This window comes from Siphateles boraxobius, unplaced genomic scaffold, assembly GCF_051911475.1.
Source record: "Siphateles boraxobius isolate OS27281-9 unplaced genomic scaffold, OSU_SipBor_1 1, whole genome shotgun sequence".
NCBI classification, from domain to species: domain Eukaryota; kingdom Metazoa; phylum Chordata; class Actinopteri; order Cypriniformes; family Leuciscidae; genus Siphateles; species Siphateles boraxobius.
Window position 1 is genome coordinate 13,898,841 of NW_027508699.1, and position 26,619 is coordinate 13,925,459.

General features: G+C 37.7%; 1 protein-coding gene across 1 annotated transcript; it reads right to left on the minus strand.

Annotated features, from left to right (window-relative positions):
• Positions 1-23: 23 nt before the first annotated feature.
• dipk1aa (divergent protein kinase domain 1Aa) lies at positions 24-26,619 on the minus strand. Its single transcript, XM_077219251.1, has 5 exons — positions 26,209-26,619; positions 6,268-6,402; positions 4,717-4,824; positions 3,033-3,209; positions 24-1,985 (listed from the first exon to the last, which is right to left on the minus strand). The coding sequence occupies exons 1-5, from the start codon at positions 26,260-26,262 to the stop codon at positions 1,173-1,175; spliced, it is 1,287 nt and encodes a 428-aa protein (XP_077075366.1). The 5' UTR covers positions 26,263-26,619; the 3' UTR covers positions 24-1,172.

The window sequence follows — 26,619 nt, forward strand, 5'->3', positions numbered from 1 at the left end:
ACGATGTAGATTGATTCGGGAGATTATTTGAAACACTTTTAATGTGCAAAGTCATGCAATCAAATCTTATAAAAATCTCCATTTAACTATCAGCAGCAGTGTGATTTATAAATGCACAAAATTGAAGCAGTCTGGCAATGTACAATCTGAAACATCCCACTGAAAAATGGTTGATGAAAAAACAAAGCACTTTTTAATCTCTTAATTTAGTAGTACATCAAGGATTGACATTTCATATTATTTTAGATTAAAATCAAATTTTTACCATATCAAGATGATTTTCACTAGACATGCCTTAGGAGTATAAATTGGGAACCCAACAAACTAAAATGATTAGAAATATAATGATCACTGCTGTGAAACATCATAGTTTAGAGTTTAGAGGCTTCCTTCCTTTTAGCATGATTCACGAAACTCCTTGTAAACATTTAGATTGGTAACACTTTACAATAAGATTAAATTCATTTACATTATTAATCTAGGTTGATTTTAATTTACTTGAAAAGTTAGAAATGTGTTAGTATTTTTATAACTTAAACCTAGTTTAATAAATTCTTTAGAAATATTCTATATTAGTTCATGTTAGCTACTAATGTTATCAAATTGAACCTTATTGTGAAGTGTTACCTTTTTCACACACAAGCATCGAACTAAAAAAAAAAACACTCACTGGCAACATGCATATCAAGGCATTGGACTATGTCCATTTCAAAATGGCTCTTTTATGACTCTGCTGTGCTCATGTGACAAACATTACAATACGAGACACACACAACCACAGTTGGTGGTGAGTGCATTCCTTAATTTTCTGTTAACATCCAACAATGGATGCAAAGTTAGTGTCATTTGCTCCTTCATGACATCTGAAGGAATTGTAAATTTAACATGATCACTGATCAATCGTGTATGACAAAGCATGACGACATAAACACGAGTCAGACGTGAACATTACTCTAAAGTTGAGCCTGAGCAAAAAGTCCTCACAGATTCAATTCTACCCCCTTCCAAAGAGAACTTTAATACCAAAGCAGCACTGAATATTGCCATCAGCATTTTTTCCCAGCCACTTTCCTACCAGCATTGTAATCTCCAGCCAGATTCAAAATGGCCTGAAGTGCTTCAGAAGACATTCAAGAATCTGAACGAAGTCACCAGCGCATCTTCTTTTACCTTCAGGAGTCATTGGTGTGCGAGATCTGTTTCCACAGCAGGGTCTTGAGGTTGTTGAGAATGAGCGAGTGCTCCATTTCCATCTGCTCGGCTGAACCTTTGAGAGCCATGCAGGCGTACAGTTGCTTCTCCAGCTCTTCCTGTATATGGTACGGAGCTCCTCGTAGGAGGTAATCCTTCATTGCTCCGCAGGCCCTGGCCAGGTTGGGCTGAGCCACCTCGGCCATGCACCGGTGTTCTGCGCGGTCGCACGAAGTCCTACAGTCCACGCCGTACACGCAGTCCTCATCGTCCTCGCAGCGCTGAAGGATCATGGCCTGTTTGAAGGCTTCCTCAGCAACTACACGCCGCCCATCCACCAGCCTGAGGTCGTGACGATCGTTGTAACCGAAAGTACTGGGTCTCATGTCGCACATTAAGAAGCTCCCAAAGGTACCGTGGAAGATGTCTTCAATAAGTTCCAGCAAGCCGATAAAGATTTTGGCCTTGCGGGGCCAGGAAGGCGTGAACCACTGGTCCATGCTTCGCCGCATGCCCGTGGGGATCCATAGTTCCATGGGCCACGGCAGACTGAGGCCGTACAGAGGGGCGTGAGGCACCCGCTCCACTACGTACAGGTCCCCGCAGAAGCCCAACAGTCTAGGTGTGTGCTCTCGGCCTTGGAGCACCACTGCCAGCAGAACCTCGTTGAGCTGCAGCAAAGCCCAAACAGACTTGGCTTCGGGGAGAGAGATGAGGCCATCTTTATTGCTGTCCGCCACTGAAAGGATCAGGCTTACCAAACTGGAGAGGTTGGCTTGCTCACCAACTTTTGCCTGTAAGAACAAAACAAGGAATTGACTGATTTTATGTTTTTTTACACAACTAATTGCAGTGAAAAAAAGAAATACCAAAGCCTATAAGGGTGCTTTAACCCCGATCCATATCAGTGTCCACGTTAAAAAGGTGATCTGGGGTACAGTTCACTGCAAATATGAACGCAATAGTACTAAATCATTTAGTCCACTTAAACTGCCCCTTTTTATTCAATCGACTGCAAGCTCGTATTTAGATCTGCTTCCACCCAATCAACAGACGATGAATAGAACCAAGTCCTCGCCCAACACAGGGCTCCAGACTAACTTTTCCACTGGTTGCACTGGTGCTACCAACTTTCTCAGTTGGTCGCACCAGCATATGATTTGGTCGCATGTAGCCTACTCGCTAATTTTGAACATAAGTTACGGACTGCAGCAGCTGATACAACGGCGTTCTGTTGCTCAAGCGTCCACTCGCACAAATGCGACCACATTACATTTTAACTCGCACATTCTCAAAAAATGGTCGCATATGCGACCAATTTGGTCGCAGTCTGGAACCCTGCAACATGTTTTCTTTTTCGATAATCCATTTCACTCGGATGTAATTCACAATATGTAAGAAAATATATGTTGCTACGTCCATTACATTACAACTTTAAATGAAAGGTGCATTAAGTAACTTCAACCTGATTGTGGCTTTCCTTTAAAGAATTGAGTGCTCCAACAATATGGGCTTTCACATTGGAGTTACCTTTTCATACTGTTAGACAGATGTTAAACTAATGAACACGGAGAATGCAAGCACTGTGTGTCAGAATAAAAATAAAGGTCCGCCCCGCCGTCAAAATAAAAGTCACAACAACAAAACCAGCTTGGTTTTGTTGGATGACGTCACTTCAGAGTTCCTACTAGCAGTGTGAACACAAACAGGAAAACTTTCCTAGGGGAACGATTCGTTCTTAGGGAACCACCCTGGTGGCTAGTTCCTAGAACAAACCAGTGCGAAAGCCCCTAATGCGAAAGCTCCCATTGTTTAAAAAAAAATAAAAAAAGTATCCAAACCTTCAAATGACTGGCAACCATCTCTTTGAACTTCTCTACAGAGGTTCCTCGAGTGGGTTTGTCAAAGAGTGCGATCTGTTTCTTTGGCTCCAGTTCCTCTCCCAGCTCATAGTGCAGGACGTCACTCAACTGACACTTAATGATGCCGTCCAGGTCACCCCAGCTGCCTGTATAGACCTAAGAGTAGTGAACACACAATGTCAACATGACAGTACTGAGATGCATGTGGTTTAAGGGCAGGGGTGTCCAAACCTGCTCCTGCTCTAGTGATCCTGAAGGTTCTGGTGTGTTTAATTATGCTGCCTTCATGCACTATGGGACTTTTCTTGCTTCCCACTTCTGAAGTTGTGATTACGAGTTTGTCGCATTCAAGTGCTTTATTGTCGGAAAGAACATGAATCATGGAGGACACCAGGTTTATTCTTGCCTATTTATTGGGAATATCTTATTAAAGCCAAAATTATATTTAGCATACCATTCATTGACTACCATATAAACATTCACCGCACAATATATAAAGCTTGCTTACGATTCTGGAATTTTGGTCAAACACAGGCTATTTCTTATAAAACATACAATACGCTTCACTAAAGTATTCATACATGTAAATATATACTACTTTAATGATAAGACATGGCTAATATAAATAAATAATAATTACTTGGTTTTAACCAAGCAAGTAGCAATCTTTCTGCCCTCCGCAATGTTTAAAGTTTATTGTCTGCCCAACTTGAGAACTCGGGTACCAAAATTATCCCTGAGCTTCACAGTGGTAAATATGACTTGAGAGGGTAACCATGTCCGATTTTTGGCTAGGAAAGTCGTATTTCAATAATTCGAATAGCATGTGAAAGCAGTATTAGTGCTAGACTCTAGTAGAAGGTCCAGGAGCAGGACTGGGGTGGGACTATGGTGAGTGTGGCATCTACATTATTCCGGATAAATTTATTGTTGTAAAATTAATGTTTTGGCCTCTTGTCCACAGAAAATCGATATTTTTAAAGAATATCTCCAAAGTGGATAAATTTGAAATGGCATTTTCACGTTCAAGTGTGGTATTCGGAAATTATGGTATTCGATAATGATGATGCATATTTAGCCGTGCAACGCATATTGTACAGCAATGATCAACTGTTCCTCCACCTTGGCAGAGCTTTCAATGTTCATTTCAAATGGAAAGGGTGAAGCTGATTGGTCGGTTCTTGGCACATGACTTGCGGTGTGCTTGCCTTGCAGTATTCTTAAGTTAAAAGTTGAGATTTTTCATCTCGCTGTGGTGTAAACACCTGGAATAAACGAGCATGTCACAATGCATTAGCGTCGCAATAACGTCGCTCTCTATTATAAGCACACTTGTCACGCATCAACTATTAAAATAGCCAACTTGAGTATGCAAATGTCGCGACATGAACGACCCTTAAACCATATATGGAATGCCAATTGAGTGCAACCTAATAAAATTATCGTGCCAGAAGAATAGCATGAGAATATTATGATGTCTGGTCTCTCAGTATCACCTCTGTGAGCTTTTATGATGTTTCAAGCATTGCACAGCAAAGTGATTTAAGCAATTTTCAGATGTTTCAGTGCGGATGAGAAACTTTTGGAAAATGCTTAAAAACGCTTGTGTAAATATATTTTCACATATCCAGATTAATGAGGAAGTAGCCTTATTGTGTCATACCTGATTGTTTGGCTTGGTGGAGAGGCACCTTCCAAAGTATAGTGAGCTTTCTTCACACAGGCTGCTACAGGCAGAGCCATCAATAATACCTTTGCTGTATTTGTCACACTGTTGGAAAAGGAAGGTCCATTTCAATGAGCATGTAAGTGACATTCTGTCGAACAAGTGGAAGCGTTTCAATAAGATGTTGTGTAATGGCTTAAATACAGGAAAAACATTTTCACTACATCACCAATAGGTGGGGCTGGGGGTTAGGTAGTACATGGATGTTTGTTTCTCATCTCATTTATGGCTTAAAGGGATAGTTCACCCAAAATTCAATGTTGCCATAATTTACTCACCCTTATGACGTTCTTTGTTCCATGGAACACAAATTTTTTTTAATTTGCTCATTTCAATACAGTGGCAGTGGATGTTGAGCAGGGGCTGTCAAACTTAAAACATACAAAGCACCACAAAAGTACCATAAAAAGGGTTCATATGACTAACAGTGGTGGTCAGAATTAATGGCATCCCTGGTGAATATGATCAAAAATGCCTGTAAAAAATAAATCTGCATTGTTTATCCTTTTGATCTTTCATTCACAAAATTTGCAAAATTCTAACCTTTCATTGAAGTAAAATAATTGAGGGAGGGGGGGGGCTGCTGACTTGAATTATTGGCACCCCTTGAATTGTTTATGGGTAAAATTTCTCTGAAGTATATTCCCATTAATATTTAACTTTTATTTAGCACACCAGGGTTACTAGGAACATGAAATTGTGTAGCTATGACTTCTTGTTTCACAGGAGTATAAATATGAGGAAACACAAAGGCCAAATTCCCTTAATCATCCATCACAATGAGTAAAACCAAAGAATATTGTTCTGATGTGCATCAAAAGATTGTTGAGCATTACAAAATAGAAAGTGGCTGTAAGAAAATATCTAAAGAATTGAAAATCCCTATTTCCACCATCAGGGCAATAATTAAGAAGTTCCAATCAACTAAAGATGTTACGAATCTGCCAGGAAGAGGAGGTGTGTCTATATTGCCTTAATGCATGGTAAGGTGGAAAGTTTGAGTGGCCAAAGACTCTCCAAGGATAGCAGTAAATATTGATATTTACCAGGGGTGACTTAATTCGATTCTACTAAATGTCTTTTTGTTTTCTTCTTTTGATGAAAGAAGGGAGATATGCATTTAGAACAACATGAGGGTGAATTTTCCTTTTATTTTTCTTCTTAAATGAACTATTCTCTTTAAATGTCACTGTACTGTTATTAGGGATGCACCAATATTAAAATCATTATTATTCTGTTTTGGCCAATACATTTAGGCATCACATAATTATATTGTACAGTATGAAAATGTGGTTGTGAAATGAGATTTGCTAAAGAATACATTTAACAGTGTTAAAGTATTAGTGTTTAAGATTAACTTTAAGTGAGCGTCAGGTGTCAAAGGTAAACTAAATGTACAATTAGCAGCACAATTAAGTATCCAATAATGATCAAGATTTATCAAGATAAAAATGAAATGAATGCAACTGTCAGAGAGGTCGTACTCACAATGATGCTCTTGCACTCTCGTCCTCGGCACAGCTCAGTGTAAGTAGAGTATTGCACATACACAACCCAACTACCCACAAATACAGCAAGCCACGTGAGAAAGAGATACTTCACTCGAGTATAGGACAGACGAGCCTAAGGGGAAAGAAGCAGAAAGTAAACATAAGCCTGGGTCGTGAACTTTAACACAGTCCATGCTAAAAGTAAACTCAAATCCTTACATCGCGAGAAGTCAAATATTTACTTTTAGTTCATGACTCATGTCAAAAATGTAAAAAACAAAAATGAGGCTGAATACACACCTTAATACATGTCATACAGCAAGTTACAGTACAAACAGAAAAGTTCCTGCTACAACAAGTCCAAAGAAATACACCCATCAACAGTCAACAAATGACTTATTTTCTAACTACCAGCCAATGGGTCATGAAATGAGTACAGCCACAATTTGAGCAAGGTCAATACTCATCTGCTACATTAACTCATTTTAATTAAGTCCCTATGACAGACACCGTAGACTAGAGGGAGTTTTTGTTGGTTCTCTTGCACACAAGGGCTTTGAACTACAAAAAGACCTACATGAAGCTCTTTATGCTGCAGAAATAAAAAGGCTGTGGTTCCTGCTGTCACCAAAGCTTTACCATGTCACTTTGGGCACCGAGTCTTACAGCAGTTTGAAGTGAAAAGCATCAGGGGGCATCACTATGTAGAGTATTAGCTTTGTAGCCACTGGAAGTTGGCTTTACTGCCTATTTGTGCTATTTTTTTGGCGAGAGAGAGAGAGCAGGTAACCAAGCCGGGACTCAAACTCAGGTCGCTTTGTGCCTTCTTCCACTTTGTTTTCAGCGTTGGTGTTTATAGGCTCTATTTTCATATTTGTGTTAGGTACAGGGCTACATACTAAAGCCGTGTGCTACTGTTGCGTCAAAGAACAGAACACACAAAACATGAGCACAATGGCAGCTTTTCCTTTGAAGAACTCCAGGCCTGAAGAGGACACTTAATCCAAACACACGAGTGGAACTAACAATTGTGCCAGCATTTCTTGAGGAACTGCTTTTACCTGCGCACCTGGCAGATAAGCATGGGTATTCAATGTTTGGGGTTAGTTTTTGCTTGATTCCTCAACCTACAAACAAAAACAAAAAAAACAGCTCATTGTTCAACCCTAAAGACCCAAATGGTATGTAATGTTTGGAATGATTTATTATGTTGCATTCAGTGCTTAACAAAAATTCCATGTTTAATTCTGGTAGGAGTGGTGACTCCTTTTATTGTGAATATTTCCTGACTGCAGATAATGTCACAATTGAAATGCTAGATTAAATTGAGATGTTTAAACTAGGGCTGGGAAAGATTAATCGCGATTAATCGCATCCAAAATAAAAGTTTGTGTTTACATAATATATGTGTGTGCACTGTGTATAATTATTTTGTATATATATAAATACACACACATGCATGTATACATATAAGATAAAAAATATATTTATATATAAAAAAATTATATTTATATATAATATAAATTATAAATAAATGTATACAGTATATACATGCAAATATTTCTTAAATGTATACATGCATGTGTGTGTATTTATATATATATACATAGTGCACACACATATATTATGTAAACACAAGCTTTTATTGTGGATGTGATTAATCGCGATTAATCTTTTCCCAGCCCTAGTTTAAACGTTTACTTTATTCAAAGCCATGCTTGGTTGTAGGGCTGGGCGATATGGACCAAAAGTCATATCCTGATATATTTAGGCTGAATATCGATATACGATATATATCCCGATATTTTTTCCCGCAAAGTGAGAGCAAATGTTCAGTCAAAGTCAAAGCCAAATATGACATGTCACAAGTAGTTTTATTGAAACTGGCTATTTCGGTGAACAGTTGCAAAATCAAATGAATAAATAATAAACGGGTTTCTTCACCTGGTTCACAATTAAATGCTTTGTTCAAATAACAATAAAATGTAAACATAAACAGTATACTGTATAACAACAGGAGTACCTTTTTTTTTTTAAATCAAAGCTCCATAAGGTGCACATTTAAATAAATAAAAAATCTTAAATAAAAATAGCCTATAAAATAAAATAGCCCAATCTTTTTCTGAAAAAATATATTTTTATGAGAAAAGTACAATATCAAACATTTCTTAGTTTGACAACTATAAATGACTTATTAAAATCAAATTACAGATTGTCTTCTCCTTTCTAACAAATCCACAGATGCAAATAACGAACGAACATTACAAAATAATAAAATATGACAAACCCTAGTATGAGCAGCATTTATATATAAAGAAAGAACAAAATAAAGTGCTCAGTTTAAGATTTTTTTTTTAAACATCAGCTTGAGATAACCTTTTCCTTTTTGTTAACTCAATTTCTTATCTGAACAGTCTCAACCAGTTGCAGAAACAGACTATCAACTCAAACATTTCCCCCCTCTTTTTTTACTTTGATAAACAGTAATGCTGTCTTGAGGTAGACATTTGAAGAAAGACAAGTGTGTCCTCCTTCATTTAAAGATTTTGTGCGAGAAACACCAGCCTGTCAACGGCATCCGGCTTCAGAGATGCTCTGTGGCAGGTCACGATATTGCCACTGCAGCTGAAAACCCTTTCGGAGGGTGAACTGGTAGCTGGTACCAAGAGACACTTTTTTGCCAGTTGGCACAGAGCTGGAAAGACAACTTCATGATCCTTCCACCACTTTAGGGAATCAGTGTCACTATCCACACTTGCTGACTGCAAGTAACTTGACAGTTCATTTTCAATAGCCCCCCTCTTGGTTGGTACAGTGGTGGTGGCGGCTGTGCGCTGCTTGAAGAAGCTTGCCAGTGTCTTAGCTTTTGGTGCTACTGCTGCTTCTTCGTCTTTTACTAACCAATTCCTCCGCACGCTCCGCAGACGTTGTTGCTTCCTCCATGTTTGTTGAAGAGTGGCTGAGCGTCTGTTCCTGCCCCTCCCCCCTCGAAAAAGGAGGAGCAGTGGCGGGTGTGCGGGAAGCAGTGCAGAGAGCAATGATCACAGCGCAAATTTGAACTATATCGCGATATATGCGATATGGTCTAATTCCATATCGCATCTAAAAATATATCGATATATTTTTTATATCGATATATCGCCCAGCCCTACTTTGTTGCTGAGTCATGCATTGTTTATTGTGTAAAGTAATGCATGTTTATTTTCTGTTTAAGGTTATCAACCTATTCCCCTTTCCTTAGTCCCTAATCCTATGTCATTCAATTCATTTCAACTACTCTATTCAACAATTCAACTGTTTCAACATATACAACCAATGGCATCAAAATCTGGAAGAAAAATAAAGCATTAAAAAGGAATTGAGCTGTCCCTTTGCATCCTTCATGTGTTGAGCAAGCCGTTTTCAAGTTTGGGCAGAGCTGAACTAATTATAACACCTAGACAACTTGACAGCTACATATTAGAGTTGGGCGGTATCCAAATTTTGATACCGTCAAACCACCTCTCTATTTTACCACGTGACTAATTAAAAATTATGACATAAGGCTCAGTCAGCTTCACCAAACCGTTGGCTTGTGCCTACTAGGGATGAGTTACGGTTTTCGAATATTCGATTAGTTGATTTTATCATAGAATATCGAATAGGTTGTGCGATTATTGTCTATAAAAAATCCCCATGTTTTCGGTTCTGATGCGGTGACATGTTTATGTAACCAGAGGGTGGTGATGCCAATAATGCATCTAAAAGCTGTCAATCAACTCTCAGACAACAGAAGAAGATACACATTGTCTCACACCAGAGCATGTGAGCGGAGTGGTTATATTTCCTCCAGAGCTGAGAGCGCATTTCTGAAGATTAAGCGCCGCTCGCTCAGTCCACTCGGCGCCTCTCGCTCAGAACGCCCTGTGTGATGCACTGGTTAGAAAATGTGTGAAATAAGTAGGGCTGCTAGTTTTTTTTCTAGTCGACTAGTAGTAGTTCATTTAAGCCATTAGTCTAATCACATATTTATATTGATTTAATTACTTGTATATATGAGAGAGAATGCTAAACCATAATGAGCTTTTTCGTAATATATTGCCTATTCCGCATCTCAACGCACGCATAAAGCTTGCCATAAAGAACCGTCAAAAGTACTGATTATGCATGAAACATTTGAATTGATTACTAATAAACTAGTGTTTTCTGTGTCAGTGTCGGCTACAAGGATAAAGTTGACGATGCTGACTCGCCATCTTCGCAGTAGTGAATGCGCCAATAGAGAGAAATGCACACTTCATACGAATTAGCCTACATACGCAGAGAGTAGCCTATTTCTTGTCGTTTTTAATTGTTTTGTTTAAAAGTATTCAAGCTTTCTATATATATATACACTTCTCAGGTCTGTGAGGCAAGCATCTTATACGCTGAGTTTCGGTTCAATTATGAGACGCGCTCCAGTTCACGCGCCAGCGCCTCCGTGTGCTGATTATATTGTCTACTATATATGCTTATTTATTAATCCATGCAATTTGTTGATGAAACATTGATTAAAATGAAGATACAATTTATACAAAACGAAATTCACTTTAAAGAAAGGCTTTCTTCAAAACAAATAGTAATAAGTTGTCAAAATCATGTCTGACCGATTCCAAATGTTTTCCGATATATTGGGCATCTTATGATCCTATCTTACTCCTCATGCGGTTCCCTTTTCATATAATCAACATATATGAAATAAAAAAAAAATAACATTATATTATTAAACATAAATATGAAACCTATGTTTAAGTTTTTTTTAACTTATATTTAAGCGTCACACCGCTCCGCTGTTTAGGTGTGTGGCTTATACATGCATGTGTGCGTGCATGTGGGGGAGGGGTGCGATTTTCAAATAATAATCAAATACCACCAGACGATCTTCGAATATTAATTTTGCTTGAAATGCCCATCACTAGTGCCTACACCGTCCCTCCTCATTAGGTCAGAACCCAAAATACTGCCAAACTGCAGAAGTCCTGTTCTTCTTCGAGACCAGGTCACTTGGTGCGCGACTTGCCATCTTTTTTTTTTAAATCATTTTTTATTAATGACGGTATTGAAACTGATACTGTTGCTATTTTAAGACCCCGCGGTATACCTTATTACCGCCCAACCCTACTACATATGCAATTTTCATGCCTGTGTGAAAGTAATTGCTATATCTGTGGGTGTATACATTGAAACTGTGGGTGTACGTACTTGTATACCAAAGTGGACGATTTTTTTACTAATCTGCTGCACTACAAGCATGCAATTCGGCACAGATACTCTCTAAGGGCCACTATTTTGGAAAAATGCGTTGGCCACTCAAATTCAATATTGCGGCTATTTTTCAACATGGCCACCATTGCTATTCAATGCTTATTATATCAATTATTCAAACAGTGATCCAAGCATAAAACTTGATACAAATACTCTCTAAAGGACATGTTAATGTAAAAAGATGCTTGTCCCTACAAAATTCAAGATGGCCACCATTTTTAAAGATGGCCACCGTTCCTGTCGAATATTAATTATTTCAATTGTTCAAATGGTGATGCAAGCATAAAATTAGGCAGAAATACTCTTCAAGGAACACTCTTTTGGAAAAAGGTATGTGCCACTCAAATTCAGGATGGCAACCATTTTCAAGATGGCCACCATTTCTGTCAAAGTCAATGTCTGCTTTGTCTGCCTCCTCTCCTTTGACATGTACGGCTTAGTTAAACTTGCCAGGGATATAAATTCCCCGCCGGCATAGCTCTAAGGTTCATTTGCGTAGACAACAAGCCTCTCCACCACGGCAAGGTGCAGTCCACAGAGAGGAAGGGCCAGTAACTCACACTACAGTGTAAGTTAAACTAGATCAGCTGACACTGAACCCCATGCTGAGTTCCACATCAGTGAAGTCACCAGTGAGCCCTGGTGGTTGTGTAATGACGTTCACTCTATTAAATAAAACCTTCCTTAACGCATTAAATTGAGTTCTGACAGAAATGGTGGCCATCTTGAATTTTTGAGTGGCACACACCTTTTTCCATGATAATGTTCCTTGAAGAATATTTTTACCAAATTTGATGATATGGTTTTCATCAATTGAAAAATTGATGTAAGGATTCAAAGAGAAATGTGAAATGTTGAATTTTTGTGTGGCCAAAAAGTGACCCTAAAGCCCCGTTCACACCGCCAGCGACTTTGTCGCTGTATGTCGCTCGGCTCTGTACTGTGAAATCGCTTGTGGGCGTTCGTTGTGCTGTCGCTCTAATGTTATTGGTAGACTGCACGTCTGGCCATATCTATACCAAATACCATCACAAGTGATATATACAACTATACAATTTTAATTTGACTAGGAATTAGGCTCAAAAGAAACAGTATATGCTGTTGGGAGAGTGTTTTTTATATTACCACAGCAGTGTTCAGTGGATTAAATAGTTTACTAGATTAACGATCGATCAATCAACAAATTAAACTCACTCATACTGTCATAAATTACTAAAACGTCATTCGAATTTGACAAATAATCAATTTTCTTGTCCCTAATACTCAACACAATGCAGGGGAAACTGTAAAATGAACTGCAGGAGTACTAAACTTGCATCATAAAATTACACCACTCGAACTATAAATGTATGAATTAAACTCACTGAGAATGTCGACAGTTTCTTTTCCATGCATAATTTTATTATATCCATATGTGGTTACAGTCAAATCATATAAAACACAGCGGAATCATCCTCGAACTCTTCTGTCTTCCCTGCACTCGAGACGGTGACGTAAGCTCCACTGAAAAGGCTTCTTTCCTATTGGTTGTCGCCCGCGAAAATCGCTTCTCATTTGCATAAAGTTGAAATTTCTCAACTTTTGTCGCTTGTCTCTTGTCGCTTGACACGCCCACATTCTGTCACCAACGGTCGATGTCGCTCGTGTCGCCGGAAGTCGCCAGCGCTCCATTGAAATGAATGGGATCATGTCGTTTTGTCGCTGCGTGTCCCTGGCGGTGTGAACGGGGCTTGAGAGAGTATCTGTGCCAAATTTCATGCTTGTATACCAATTTGAACGATTCTCTTGAAATATGCCATTAATCTGCTGCACTATTAAGGTCCACGTAAATAAAAGCGGTGCAAAGCTTAATGTGTTATTTTTGATAGAAATAAGTCATTGCACTTTAGATGTCTGAGACGTCTATTCTCAGCGTAAAGTCTAAACTCAGCCTGTGCATTTGCTGTTTGGAGATTTTACTAGCAGTTGCTATTAAAGAACATCTGGAATTACAGTGAAATTATTACAGAAATTACAGTTAATACCTAGTCATGATCCAAGGCATAGGCTACTGTTCTTAAAATAAGACAAATGTGTTTACTGACTCCAATGGTGTGACAATGGTGATTACTTATTCTATTCTGTTTGGTGCTACTAGTGGAAATTATTACACAGTTCAACTTTAAGAATGTGAATCAAAGTAGTAGAAGACCCATTATGTGGGCTTGAGGTGCTGCTTCTGTAATACAACAGCAAGCTCAGATTTTATTTCGTTCCATAAATCAGAAATCCCATTCACTCTTTATACGAGAAAACTGCAATGAAGCTGGTAGGTATAAATACTGGTTTCATTCAGACATGATTACAGGTTAGTTTCCCAGAAGAACACAGTCTTTAAAAAGACCAAATTAGATTTGTCAGAAATGTTCTCCCTTGTGACTCCTATATCATTCAACTTTTCATAATTACTCTCACATGATTTTTGGAGATCCAGACAATACAATCCTTGCATCACTTTAAGCTAGGACTTGACATTTCTTTTCTTTTTTTATCTTTAAATTGTTGATAGTATTTTGATGGACCAGTTTGAGACAGGAAGCAGAGGACAGAGGGATAGAGATAGGAGATGGGAATCGGGAAAGGGAAGTTTGGGAAGAAGATTAGCACCTGTTGCCTACTTTCCTTCCTAAATGCACCTTATAAGCGACCCAAACTCAGAATACATGCTTTGAACCCTATGGCTCTGACAGGACTTGGTATTTCTGATATCTGGGGTTTATTCCAGAAAGCAAGGTTAACCCACCCTCACATAATATACCAAATATAATATATCATTAAACCAAACCTTGCTTACTCGGGGTATGATGGTTCCAAAAATGCAAAGTTCAATCCAGAGTATGTTCATAGTGAAAGCCCAAAGACATTTTTAACTGTGCACCAGATTCACCACAGAGTCAAAATCGAAAGGTACGCTAAGAATGTGTATATATAGTGCAAAATCACTCATCAATAGGGCACGTATGCGCTGAATACCTCTGAAGTAAACTAGGCTGTCACATAACCTGCTCCGGAGCAGGTTCAGAGAGTAATTTGCTATGGCTGAGTAAGTTGCTACATAGCCTGAAAGTTAATTCCATTTCCATATCCACATAGGCCTACTCATATGTAAACTTACCCGGGTATGTTGCATAACCTGCTTTCTGGAATACACCCCTGTAATACCACACAAAAAAACAGTAAAAGTATGTCATCTAATGAAGTTCAAACACTGGAAGCCTCCCTTCCCCCCCATCCTTTGTTTCAAACAACCATCACTGTACATCACTTTACAAACATCCTGTTCTATGGCTGAAATATTTGAGAAGTTGCTACTCAACACCCAATTGGAAAGAAGCAATCATGTTGTCCAGCATATGAACTTGTCTTGAACAAAAGAAGTCCAGGAAAATCTCCAAGAAAAACTCCATCCAGATGTGTGAGATCATGAGATGAATGTGAGGCAATAAACTGAGGAAAATGCCAGATTCACGTACAAATGTCTCAGTAGAGCTTGTTTCAGACTAAGCTCCTAGCTGCCAAATCAGGCTAGTCTGTGTTTTATGGAGCACATGAGGGCGGTGTCCAAGTATAGAGCTGCAAATCAACCACCACAAACCTTCACATTACTATGTAAAACATTTCCTCTGAACCTTCGCAAGTAATATTCAGTGTGAAAAGGAGTTTAGTAAACTGCTGTCTTGCTGCTGAAATGGCTTAATTAACTGTTTTGGCTTACAAGCAGCTTCAGCCCAAAACAGTTATCTAAGGAGAAGTTGTTTCACACATAAATGCAGCCCTGGGTCCGTTTTCAGAAATCAATCTGACAGCCCTTTACAGAGCCAGTCTGGCAGACACAACGCTACGGAGAACACTTTAAGACAAACAATTCTGTCTTGTCAATTTAAGGCGTTTTCGAAATTTACTTTCTTCATGCTATCTATGCTCACATTTGCAAAACTAAAGGGTCCAACTCTATACTTGGACTATTTAAAATAGTGAGGATAAAGATAATTACTAGCATTGAAATCCAAGAGTACTTTAGGAATGTCAAAATGGCTGAAAAAGTACATTTGAATTTTAGACCAAAATATAACTAATTAGGCTACATTTATAAAATCAAATATAATTTTGTAAATTGCACAAACAAATATAAACAAAACAGTATTTATGCATAGTTTAATACAAAGAGCCAAGGCGCCCAACACACGGAGTACTTTTTGCGTTTAAAACATGTAGTGGAATACAACCCCCCCCCAACCACCACCACCACCACCACCACCACCACCACAAAGTTCAGACATGTTTTTTAAAAGTTTAACTTCTTTTAACTTTACCTGGCTTTCTAAACATGTGGCTCTGTCATGAGAGTGCAACGGTCAAAGATGTCCGTCTACCTCCTGCACTCTGAACGCACAGATATTTATTTTAAATTCAACGAATATTCGAAATTCAAATTTTAATTTGACAGCCCTAGAGCACTTTAGTATCCTTGTGCAGTTGTCACCCAAAAGCAATGCCAATTAGGGCTGCACGATGTATAATTTTAGTATCACATGCGCGATAGGGATCGTAGTTGATCGGCTCCGGTTCGGAACTCATATGATCCCGGATTAATTGCAAAGTTTAACCACCATAGAGAGAAAGTTTATCATTTATTTTGCATGTGTTTTTAAGTCATGTCAGTTTAAATGTCAAGAGCAAGTTTCGTTTTCCGTGCGCGCACACAGAGCCGCGCAGACAGCACGTGAACACCAAATTCAGGTTACTTTCTCGTCTTTTGAACTTGAACGGACAGGTGAATGCAAAATTAAGTCAAAATGCCTGTCTCGATGAGTATCCTCATAAACACAGTCGGTTGTGTTAAACAATTGAAAAAGAATACGGATGCGTATCATTATATTGGATACGTGCATTTTGTATTATATACAAATTAGGGATGTGAATTTCTGCCAAAAATGGCATTAGAAAATCGAGGAGCAAAAGTCGATTATCGTTCGAAAATCGGAAAAAAAAAAAACGCACACCCATGACAGAAAGGGAGGCCAATTTCATCTTTATCGATTTTTCATCAAACAAACTGTTTATTAATTCAACAAGTAACATGTTTTCTTCGTTTTTTTAACATAGTTAACATAGAAGAAAAAAACAATAAGCACGACAGTCCGTTTTTGCATCGCCAAACGTGATGCTCGTTAGATAAAAAAATAATTTCATATGTCATAATGATTTTATGCGAACCTGCCTTGTTACTGCAATAACCTACTTTTTAAACAAATTAGTTTCAATCAAAACTATTCGTGTGATGCCACTGCGCAATACACACACATTACCGCGGGATGGCGGGTGTTCATTTCATAAACTGTGGACAATGGTAGCTTATTTAATGTAGCCTATAAATTAACATGTTCAAAAAACGGATAATGTCATCATACTTGTAGTAGTGCTATCGTCGCGTAATAATCTGTTTGGTTGTAAAATGTATTACCTGAATGAAATGTATGCTATGGACCAATCAGACACATACTAATTATTCATTATATACAAAGGTTTTTGAAACTCCTCACACAGCTCAAATGAACCAACACAAGGGCAGAAACAGTGTCATGTTACAGGGCATGATAAGGAGATTTTACGACCTCCGAGGAATGTGGCCACATACTCAAGAGAGAGACTATGAAACAGAAACCTCTTTAAAACAGACTTTGCTGCATTAATCATAGACTAACTGATCTATAAATGAACATGCATAAAACTGTGAAAGAAACAGTGTAAATGGTTTACTGTCTTGTGTACTATTAGGTATATATTATGGTATGTATCCTGGTATACAACCAACTAACGATCAATGTAACCTCACCTGTATCATGCCTCCTACCTAATTAATCCTCATTTAATGACTCACACTTTGATGTACGTCACCTTCTTCTAGAATGCAGTGTGGATGTGTTATAGCTATCTGAGCATTAATGAAGGTATAACCACGCTAGGGACAAAGACCCGTAAATCAACTAAGAGACACTTTCCCTCTCAGACATGTCACCTTTCTGATTGGTCGAGTTCAACCCTTAGGGGAGGATCTTTTCCAGGCCTTATTAGAGACAGTCCACATGTGACCTCCCTCTCTTAGTTCTTTCATCCAGCCGCAACACTGTTCTGGTGATACTGGGGAACCCCCTCCCCCTCCACGGGGGCCCCAGGGCCCAGCAGGCCTCGATCCAACCAGATATGGGCTCAGGCAGGAGAGAGATGACTCTCTCACAAAGAACCAAGGACAATCTCAAGAGTTTTGGAACAAAGACTCCAACCAACAACGACTCCAATCACCCATCCTTCCGACTTCCTCACTTCTCCTGGGTGCTCGGCGTGGCCTCAACAGAGTCCCAGGCCTTGACCAAACCAGCCATGCGTTCCTGGAGAAAGAGAACGCTCAACCAACTTCCACTTGACACTGCCGGAACCATCAACGACTTCAATTTTCAACAACTTCAAGAATTGTTCCCATTACAAATGCAAGTATTCAATTCAATGAAATGTGAAAATGAAATTCTGATGGTTCTTCTCATAGACCCTCTTCCGGTTTCCAATTTCATCCTATCACTAACCTATTTATGTATTCATGTGTGTATGCTGTTTAGTTTATTTATATTCATATAAATATCTATATTTAGTTAATAAAACTTGTACATAATATGTATTTGGTTCTGTTTTGTTTGCAATACAAGTCACTTTACGATCACGGTTTTTGCTACTGGCTCAAAGTACTGTACAGGCGAAGAAATAATTATTCTTCGGTGGCCATGGAAGATACCCTTTATTAGAATAAATTAATAATCAAAAGAGTTCGTTGGAATAATTGATTAATTTATTGTAATATTAATTCAGCCACATCAAGTTAATCCAATTAACTGACCCAAATATTTATAATTAATAATAACAAGATATTATTGATTATTAATATTTCCAAAAGCTGAGTTCCTTACAGAAATGAACTCGAATGTTTCGTCCTGTGGAATCATTCATTCACAGACATCATAAGAAGATGTTCAACTAGATCGCTGGCAAAAATATGATGCATTTGCAGATTTGCTTTCACTAGACTAAACTGTAGGCCCACGGCCACTTCATCCAACTCAGCTCTTGATGTTCTTAAATCTTCCTGTTACGACTCCGAGTGTGAATTGAAAGCGCTTAAGACGATTCAGTGCGTGCAGGAAACTGAACAGACCATTCAAACTGATTCGCGAACCGATTTAGACAGATCTGTTTCATGAAGTCTTTGAACAGAATCAACTCAAAAGAGTGATTCATTTGTGAATTGAGCATCGCACATGGCCATAAAAAAGATGCAGCGCGCTTGGAATAAACTATGCATTTAACAGCATGTATTGGATTAAAATAAAGTAACGAGAGGAACGTCGCCCCAACGTAAGGAAGTAAATGTAGCCTACTTTCTTACTACCATAGACGGTTACTACCATAACATTAGACAGTAAAGGTTACTACCCATAGACATCATATAGAGACAATATGATGTCTATGTTACTACCCACCTCTGTTGGGTGCAGAGTTAACGGTCACGGTGCTCTTCTTCTGTTGTTTGTTTACACTATATAAAACACTGGTATCCTATCGCGCAGTTGGGGGTTTCATTCATGTTAGTGACACCTTGTGTCCCCGACAGGAAAATACCCTGCTGCCCGATCTGTGACAATTGGCGCGCCGTCAATTATGACACATTGGAATTGTGCGAAAATATAACGATATTTGAAAAAGTAATTTTATGATCGAATTTCGAACGCAAACTCATCCCTAATGCAAATTGTATTAATTAATTAAATTTATTATGTTTAATTTATACAGTGACGACTATGCAGTGTTATTTTACATTTGATTATTCAATCTATGTACCTTATTTACCTGAAAAACATAAAGCACTGCTTATTTCATTTGTATCATTGTTTGTATTTATCTATGCTTGTAATTTGTTTATTATTTTCTCTGCAGATGCACTCTCCTACAAAATTACCCTAAACATCTTAGAATGATCAATTCTTTACACATAGAGCTTTACAAGTATAGCAGAAAAACCAAATATCCCAATGTCAGTTTTTTTTCCAATATCTTGCAGCCCTAATGCCAATGTAATTAATCACTGAGGTTAAAGTAATCTTTCATTGAAATGTAATAACTTGCTCTGAAGCAACTTTCCTTGTCAGATGACAAACTGTTGTCAGCAAGCTGTTGTCAGATAGTTTTAAAGTCACTATGAAATCATGGGCAATTCTTATTTTTTTAATAACAATATCATGTCCTTCCTTACATGTTTTCTCATTTCAGAAGACGTTTCACTCGGATATACGTCACAACAGGGAAGAAAAAACTATTGCAACATCCATTTCATGGCGACTTTATCCGTTTCATGGCGGCCTGTTCACAACATGGATGATAAAAGCATAGTAGAATGATAGAGTTGGAATCACATTCAGACTCAGAGGATTATTTTTTTCCCAGCTGATAAACAATAAATACTGACAGCCAATCAGAATCAATCCGACTTTCAAGAGCTTGAACATTTAACAGTGTACCTCCAGTGTTTCAGGAGGAAAGTAGTCCTCTATAAGTGACTTCAAACTTGCATTCAGACTAGGCATGTGCCGGTATCAAATTTTCATGCTGCGATTAATTGATCGAGCTTTTATCACGGTATACGGTATTATCACGATATTTTAATTGCACAAGAGAAACAGACGGATTGGGGGTATCTAAAAAAAAACTTGCATCAAAATGTGTAATTGTGATTGTCAAAACATTAATTTTATTTTTTAGTGACAACATGTTATAATGTTTACATGGTTACTGAGGCTACTGTTTGTATTATTGCTTAACACAATTTTCATGATTTCAATTAAATTCTTGGATTTAATTTCAATCTTGATTCAATATTGACTCATTTGGATAAATATTAGGTAGGCTACAGTAGATAGCCTGCATTTAAATGTTTCTCAAGAAAAAATATCTCACATAATGCTGTAAACATACAGAGAGAAATTAAATATAATGCATACAATATAAATATAATAATAATATAAATATAAAAATGTAATATGCCGTAATTTTCATTATAATAACAATTATATAATGACAAGTAAACATATATTAAAATATGTAATATAGTGCACATATTTAGCAAAATACTCCTCTCTATAGCTATTTTCTTATAGTCAACTAACATTAAATGGCTTTCCTGAGGTAAATGTAACGTTCTGTGACATAATTGTTCTCCTGCAGTGTTATTGACCTCTTTCCGTGGTTGAAAAACACTGATTGATCGAAAGTACGTACCTTTCGGTGGGTTGTACTGTATCTTTAATAAAAAGTAACAGATGATCGGTTTACTTGATCTAAGGCGCGCGATCTGTCACGTCACATTTACAAGCACCAAAACAGTATTTATTGTCTGAATTTCGTTATAAAACCTGAGAGCTGATATTTTTTTCATATCAAAAGTAACCTGCTCTGTCTAGTCTGTCGGTGTCAGTGTCCTCTTTGCTCCGCGATTTTTCTCTGCGTGAGAAAATGGATGTGTGGCGCGAGACCGTGTGAAAGTGTCAATTGCGTGAGTCTCAAGCTGAATGCGTGAGAGTTGGCAGCCATGCGGGGGATAAATAGTCGGCAGCGTTCCTCCTTCCGCCGTGCTTCTTTTCCATGTGAGGATTGTTTACATTAGACTAGAGTGCACACTGCATTCACACAGTGCTTATACATGTGATGTGGGGATTGTTTACATCAAAGTGCACATGTGTTTTGCGCAGCATATACGCATTGTTTTTTAAGCGGTTGATGGAAAATAAGCTGATGCGCGTTCTAAAAATCTAAATTCGGATCTATTATTTTTCACGGTATTTCGAAGTCCCCGCGATAACAATATCGTGCATATTCATTACCGCGATTTATCGCATTACCGAATACCGGCACATGTCTAATTCAGACTTGGTTTCATTCTCTTAAAAAAACACCATCTAATTAATTAACAATGGATGAAAACATCTGCTGCCGTACATTTTATTTTCCACAAATGAGTGGTCCATCACACCATCAACACCAGAAGAATCTGATGCCACATGCTCCCTGTTCCTACGGCCTGCTGCTTTCCAGACTAGAGTCAGCATTCCTGCCTGGAACTGTCAGCACAGAGCTCAAGTTAATTCACCATGCTGCTGATTCCTTCTGATGTGATTCACTCGACCACACACACCTTCAGTTTCTTGTTTTTGGTACAGCTGTGAAGTGTCATGAGTTATGAGAAACTCTACTTCCATGGCATTTCACTTCAGTTCATGTGCGATACAACATTCATCACTGTAAGTACTGCCAGAAATAAACTTTTTATTAAGGATATTACCCCTGGAATTAACTTTTATTTTGAGGACATTTTTACTAACCATATAAAAATTGTCTATTTGTCAAATTCTTCAACTTGTTTCAATTTAAATCAAAATCGACCGTATGTACTTGGTTAGCACACAGTCTTGTGGTGAACAATTAATCTGTGCAAATTAATCCACAGAAAAGAATTGTCTTCAGAATCTTTAGTCAAAATCAGAAAATTAAGATTGCCTTAAATTAATATTCTGTTTCAAACTGGTTACAATACTGAAGTAAAGTCAGTTGATACTTCCAGTTCATGTGGACTTCAATTGAAATAAACGGTCAGTTTGAACAATTATCAAATCTACCTCAAATACATATAATGCTCAAGATATCATTATACAATAAACACTCTGCTAGAACACATTTGAAATAATCAACTTGTTAAGTTGTGACTAGGGATGCTAACGATTAATAGGAGATCGATTAATTGTCGATAAGAATTTAATCAATAAAATGTATCGATGATTAAGGTAATCCTTAGATTAAGTAGTTTTGAGGTGCGTGCGGCTCAAGCGCAAAACATAACACTCATGTTGGAAAACGTCATGAACATGACATGATCGGATCCTGAAAGTTCTATAGCTATGTTTGGACTCGTTCGAGACCACATGCTCTAAATAAAGATAATGCGATCTACTAGTTAACTAATGTTACAAACTAAAAACTTAGTGAAACGCATGTGCATCGGCAAAAAATGTTCATACAAATACTTTGTATAGTTTGGTCTTTAACTGAAACAAATATCCTTGTTGTATTCTGTTAGTTTTGTCAACGATATATGACACAAGTGTATCTCTTTTATGTACGAGCATTTTACAGATCAAATTTTCATCTAAATGTGTTAAGTGTTGGTCATATTCCCTAACTGGCCAAGCTTCTAAGGTCTAAAACAACACCTATTTTGTGTTGGTTGAGCAAGGGGTTGTTGTTAAGTAATGTGATAACTTAGAAGCACCCTGCTTCGGATTGAAGAGATTAATGAATAATCAATTAATTGATCGTTAATTTAAACAATGATTGATTATGGGAATTTATATAAATTGACAGCTCTAGACATGACGGAAGCTAAGCTTCTACTCGGTTCAATTGAGAATACTACCTCAACAGTCGTTTATGAGCAATATTTATTCATATCACAATACTAATAGTATTATTATTAATATACTTTATTATTATTATGTTTTATTTGGCATTATTATTCAGAGCTTTTTTATATAAAAATTTAAGTAGCTCTGAGAAAGCACATCTATAACTAATGACTAATAATAGATTATAACTAATAGAAAAAATTGGTAATTCTGAAATCAGCAGAGGAGAGCAATAGGCTAGTTGCACGTGGCCGCCATGTTGGATTTACGATCAGCGAGTGTGCGATTGGACACTTCCGGTCTCGCTTTACGCCGGTGCAGGGAGCCGGAGAAAGCCCAAAATGAATCAATTATATCACTTAAAATACTACTAAGATATATATTACTATCACACAAGCAAATGGCAACTAAATGCAGGATGCATAGTCAGATTAATGAATGAAATACAACTGTTCACGAGCAGAAGATTGTCTTGGACTCATGCTGCACGCAATAAGAATTATGCCTACTGTCAATTTAGAGTAACAACTACGATTAGAGTTGTTTGCATAAAATACCGCGTGAACATTCACACGTTTGCCCTGTGATAGACTACAATTTCTCTCCATAAATACTATTTTCTCAATTCTGAGCATTAATTTTCACTTACATCAATTGCTCGCTCAATATTATCATCACATATTTTACATACATGCTTTCTTTGCATCAATTATCTTTATAGATAAAAACAACGGTAAAAAACACATCTTAATAATTGTGATTCATTTACATTTTTAACTGTAGTTAACACAATTTAATATAACAATTTTACACGTAGCAAAATACTGTATTATAAACACCAGACAGATAATGATTAATGAAACAGATGCTCTTTATCTCACTTGCACAAAATAAATGCAGTAATAGCATAGAAACGCATAGGTGAAATACACTGAAAATGATATGCATTTAAATTACATACTAAAACACAAACAGTTAGCAATAATAATGTTACCAAATAAAGCAATGCCGACTACAGACACGGGTGTTTTGGGTCGGTTTGATTAAGTCATCCCTCCGGATCTTCTGCCCGTACCGCAGCGGCAACGGGGAATGCATGAAAGCTGATTTTGTTGTAGCGTGACGAAACGTAACGACACACAACAATGAAGTGCTGAGGCTGTCACCCTCAGAAAGGCAAGTCGCCTCTCTTGAATCCTAAAAATTGCGTGCAGCATGAGTCCAAGACAATCTTCTGCTCGTGAACAGTTGTATTTCATTCATTAATCTGACTATGCATCCGTGCATTTAATTGCCATTTGCTCGTGTAATAGTAATATATATCTTAGTAGTATTTTAAGTGATATAATTGAATCATTTTGGGCTTTCTCCGGCTCCCTGCACCGGCGTAAAGCGAGACCGGAAGTGTCCAACCGTACACTCGCTGATCGTAAATCCAACATGGCGGCCACGTGCAACTAGCCTATTGAAGAAAACAAACTTATTGGAGGTTGTCACTAGAAATAAACATAATGAGGGATATTATTGTTTTCAGTGATGTGCAAACTGTATCTGTAAAAAGTGTTTTAGGGTTTTATTTTTTATTTAACCCTTAAACGCATACCTCTGGTCTTTAGTGACCCGGGGCGTCATTCACTTACCCTCTTCCTCATTCATTTTTTAAAGTCATACATCAACCTTCTTAGTATACCTCAATCAATTAATTAAAAATAATACAATTATAAAAGAATGCCTGTTTTCCCATCCATTTTTGTAAAAATGTTATAGGTGTGTATTGTAAGTGTAAGTATCTTTTTTCTGCACAACAATAATTGAATCTTTGATTACTGAATAAATGCAATTCACTTTTATTCCACAAGGTGTCAATGTCTGATAAACAATGATGAAGTGACGTTTCAATCACAGTTACAGCAGGCAGAAAACAAAAGAATAGGAAGTATCATCAGCAATGACTTGAAATGGCTCAGCGATTCAAATATTAGTGTCACGGTCACTTACTTGATGGTGGATCTGATAATAAAAAGCTGACAGCGATCAAAATATTGATTTTGAAGATGTTGAAAATTATAGTTTTGTATAGTATAGTAAATAATAAATTTGAGATGGCGAATATTAGCCAGATGCTGAATGTACCTACTGGAAAATTAGTACATTTCCTCTGACGAGGACAGTGATAATGGTATTAAACATCTGCTCAAACTGAACCCTTACAAGCTCCAAAAGGTAACAAAATACGCTTTATTTTATATTATCACTACAGGTAGAGATCCATCTGTGTAAGATACATATTCCCTAAAGACATAAATATTTAATAATGATTGGCGAAACATTCATGCATCTAAGGGTTAAGGACACTTTCAAAAGGATTAATGTTATACCAAAAACACAAAATCTGCAAAGAACAGATTACAAATCTTTTCATCTGTAATTCCAGTATTTTCCAGTAAAATCCCACATTTAAAGCCATAGATCAAACTAATTGCGTAAACATATAGTTTGCTATTTTAAATGTTTATATGAATACCTCTAGTTTAGGCTGCATATGAACCACAAACAATGATTCACAACCGTTTATATGCAAATTAAACAAACACTGCACATGTGTGCTGTATGCCTGGCTTCTGTTTAAGCTCCTTATAGTCCTGTTGTGGAGTTATACAGGCTGACATGAGACCGTTTTAACTTCGTCCAGTGAAGGGGATTAATCTCACAGCAGCGAAGCCCATGGCAACCCAGTCCTCTCAAGGGTAAATGGAAAAAACTTATTTCCATAAATAATAAGTAAGAATTCCCAAACCATATGCCTCCAACGTAAAAACGTAACGTTATTCTGAACTGCTGTTCAAAAGCGAGATTTACTGTCACACAACAACGGTCGCTGATCAAGAGCTGACATATAAAAAGCAGATTCTAAGCAGATTCAAGGGTCCTTAACCCTTTGAGCAGCAGCTGCACCCGTTAAAAAAACAATAAATTAAATATAAGAAAAAAAATATCTCGGGTTTAAAGGTCATTCACATTGCTTCGTTCATCCTCACCAAGCATTCGCTGAGAGAGTAGCGTTTCATTTCAGCATAAAAAATAGGCTACTGCATATACATTTTCAAAAACATTATTACCTGAAAGTGGTAAGTCTTTGACAGCCAGGCCCGTGAAAACAGACCCCTCGCCATTGCAGAAATGGATCATCTCAAAGACTGCGAGCTATCTCTAGAGCAGAGTCTCCATATGCCGAAAAAGAAAATGAAATAATGTCCAGCGAACTTCAAGTGATTCGGCTCGCGCGACACATGACGTGTACTGTGCTCACGGCCAGCCGATATCCTTACATATTATTAGACTCTCCGAAGGAAAGGTGCTGTGTAGATTTACACGTTGTGTTAAGAATTCATGTTATTCGGTTCGTCAGGGTTGGTATCCAGCATCTAACACTTTCAAGTGCAGCTGTTATAAAGCAGCGAGACAGCAGCATGTCAAGGGCGCAGGCGTAGCTAGACATACAATTTCTGCAGCCGACCTAATGTAGGGCT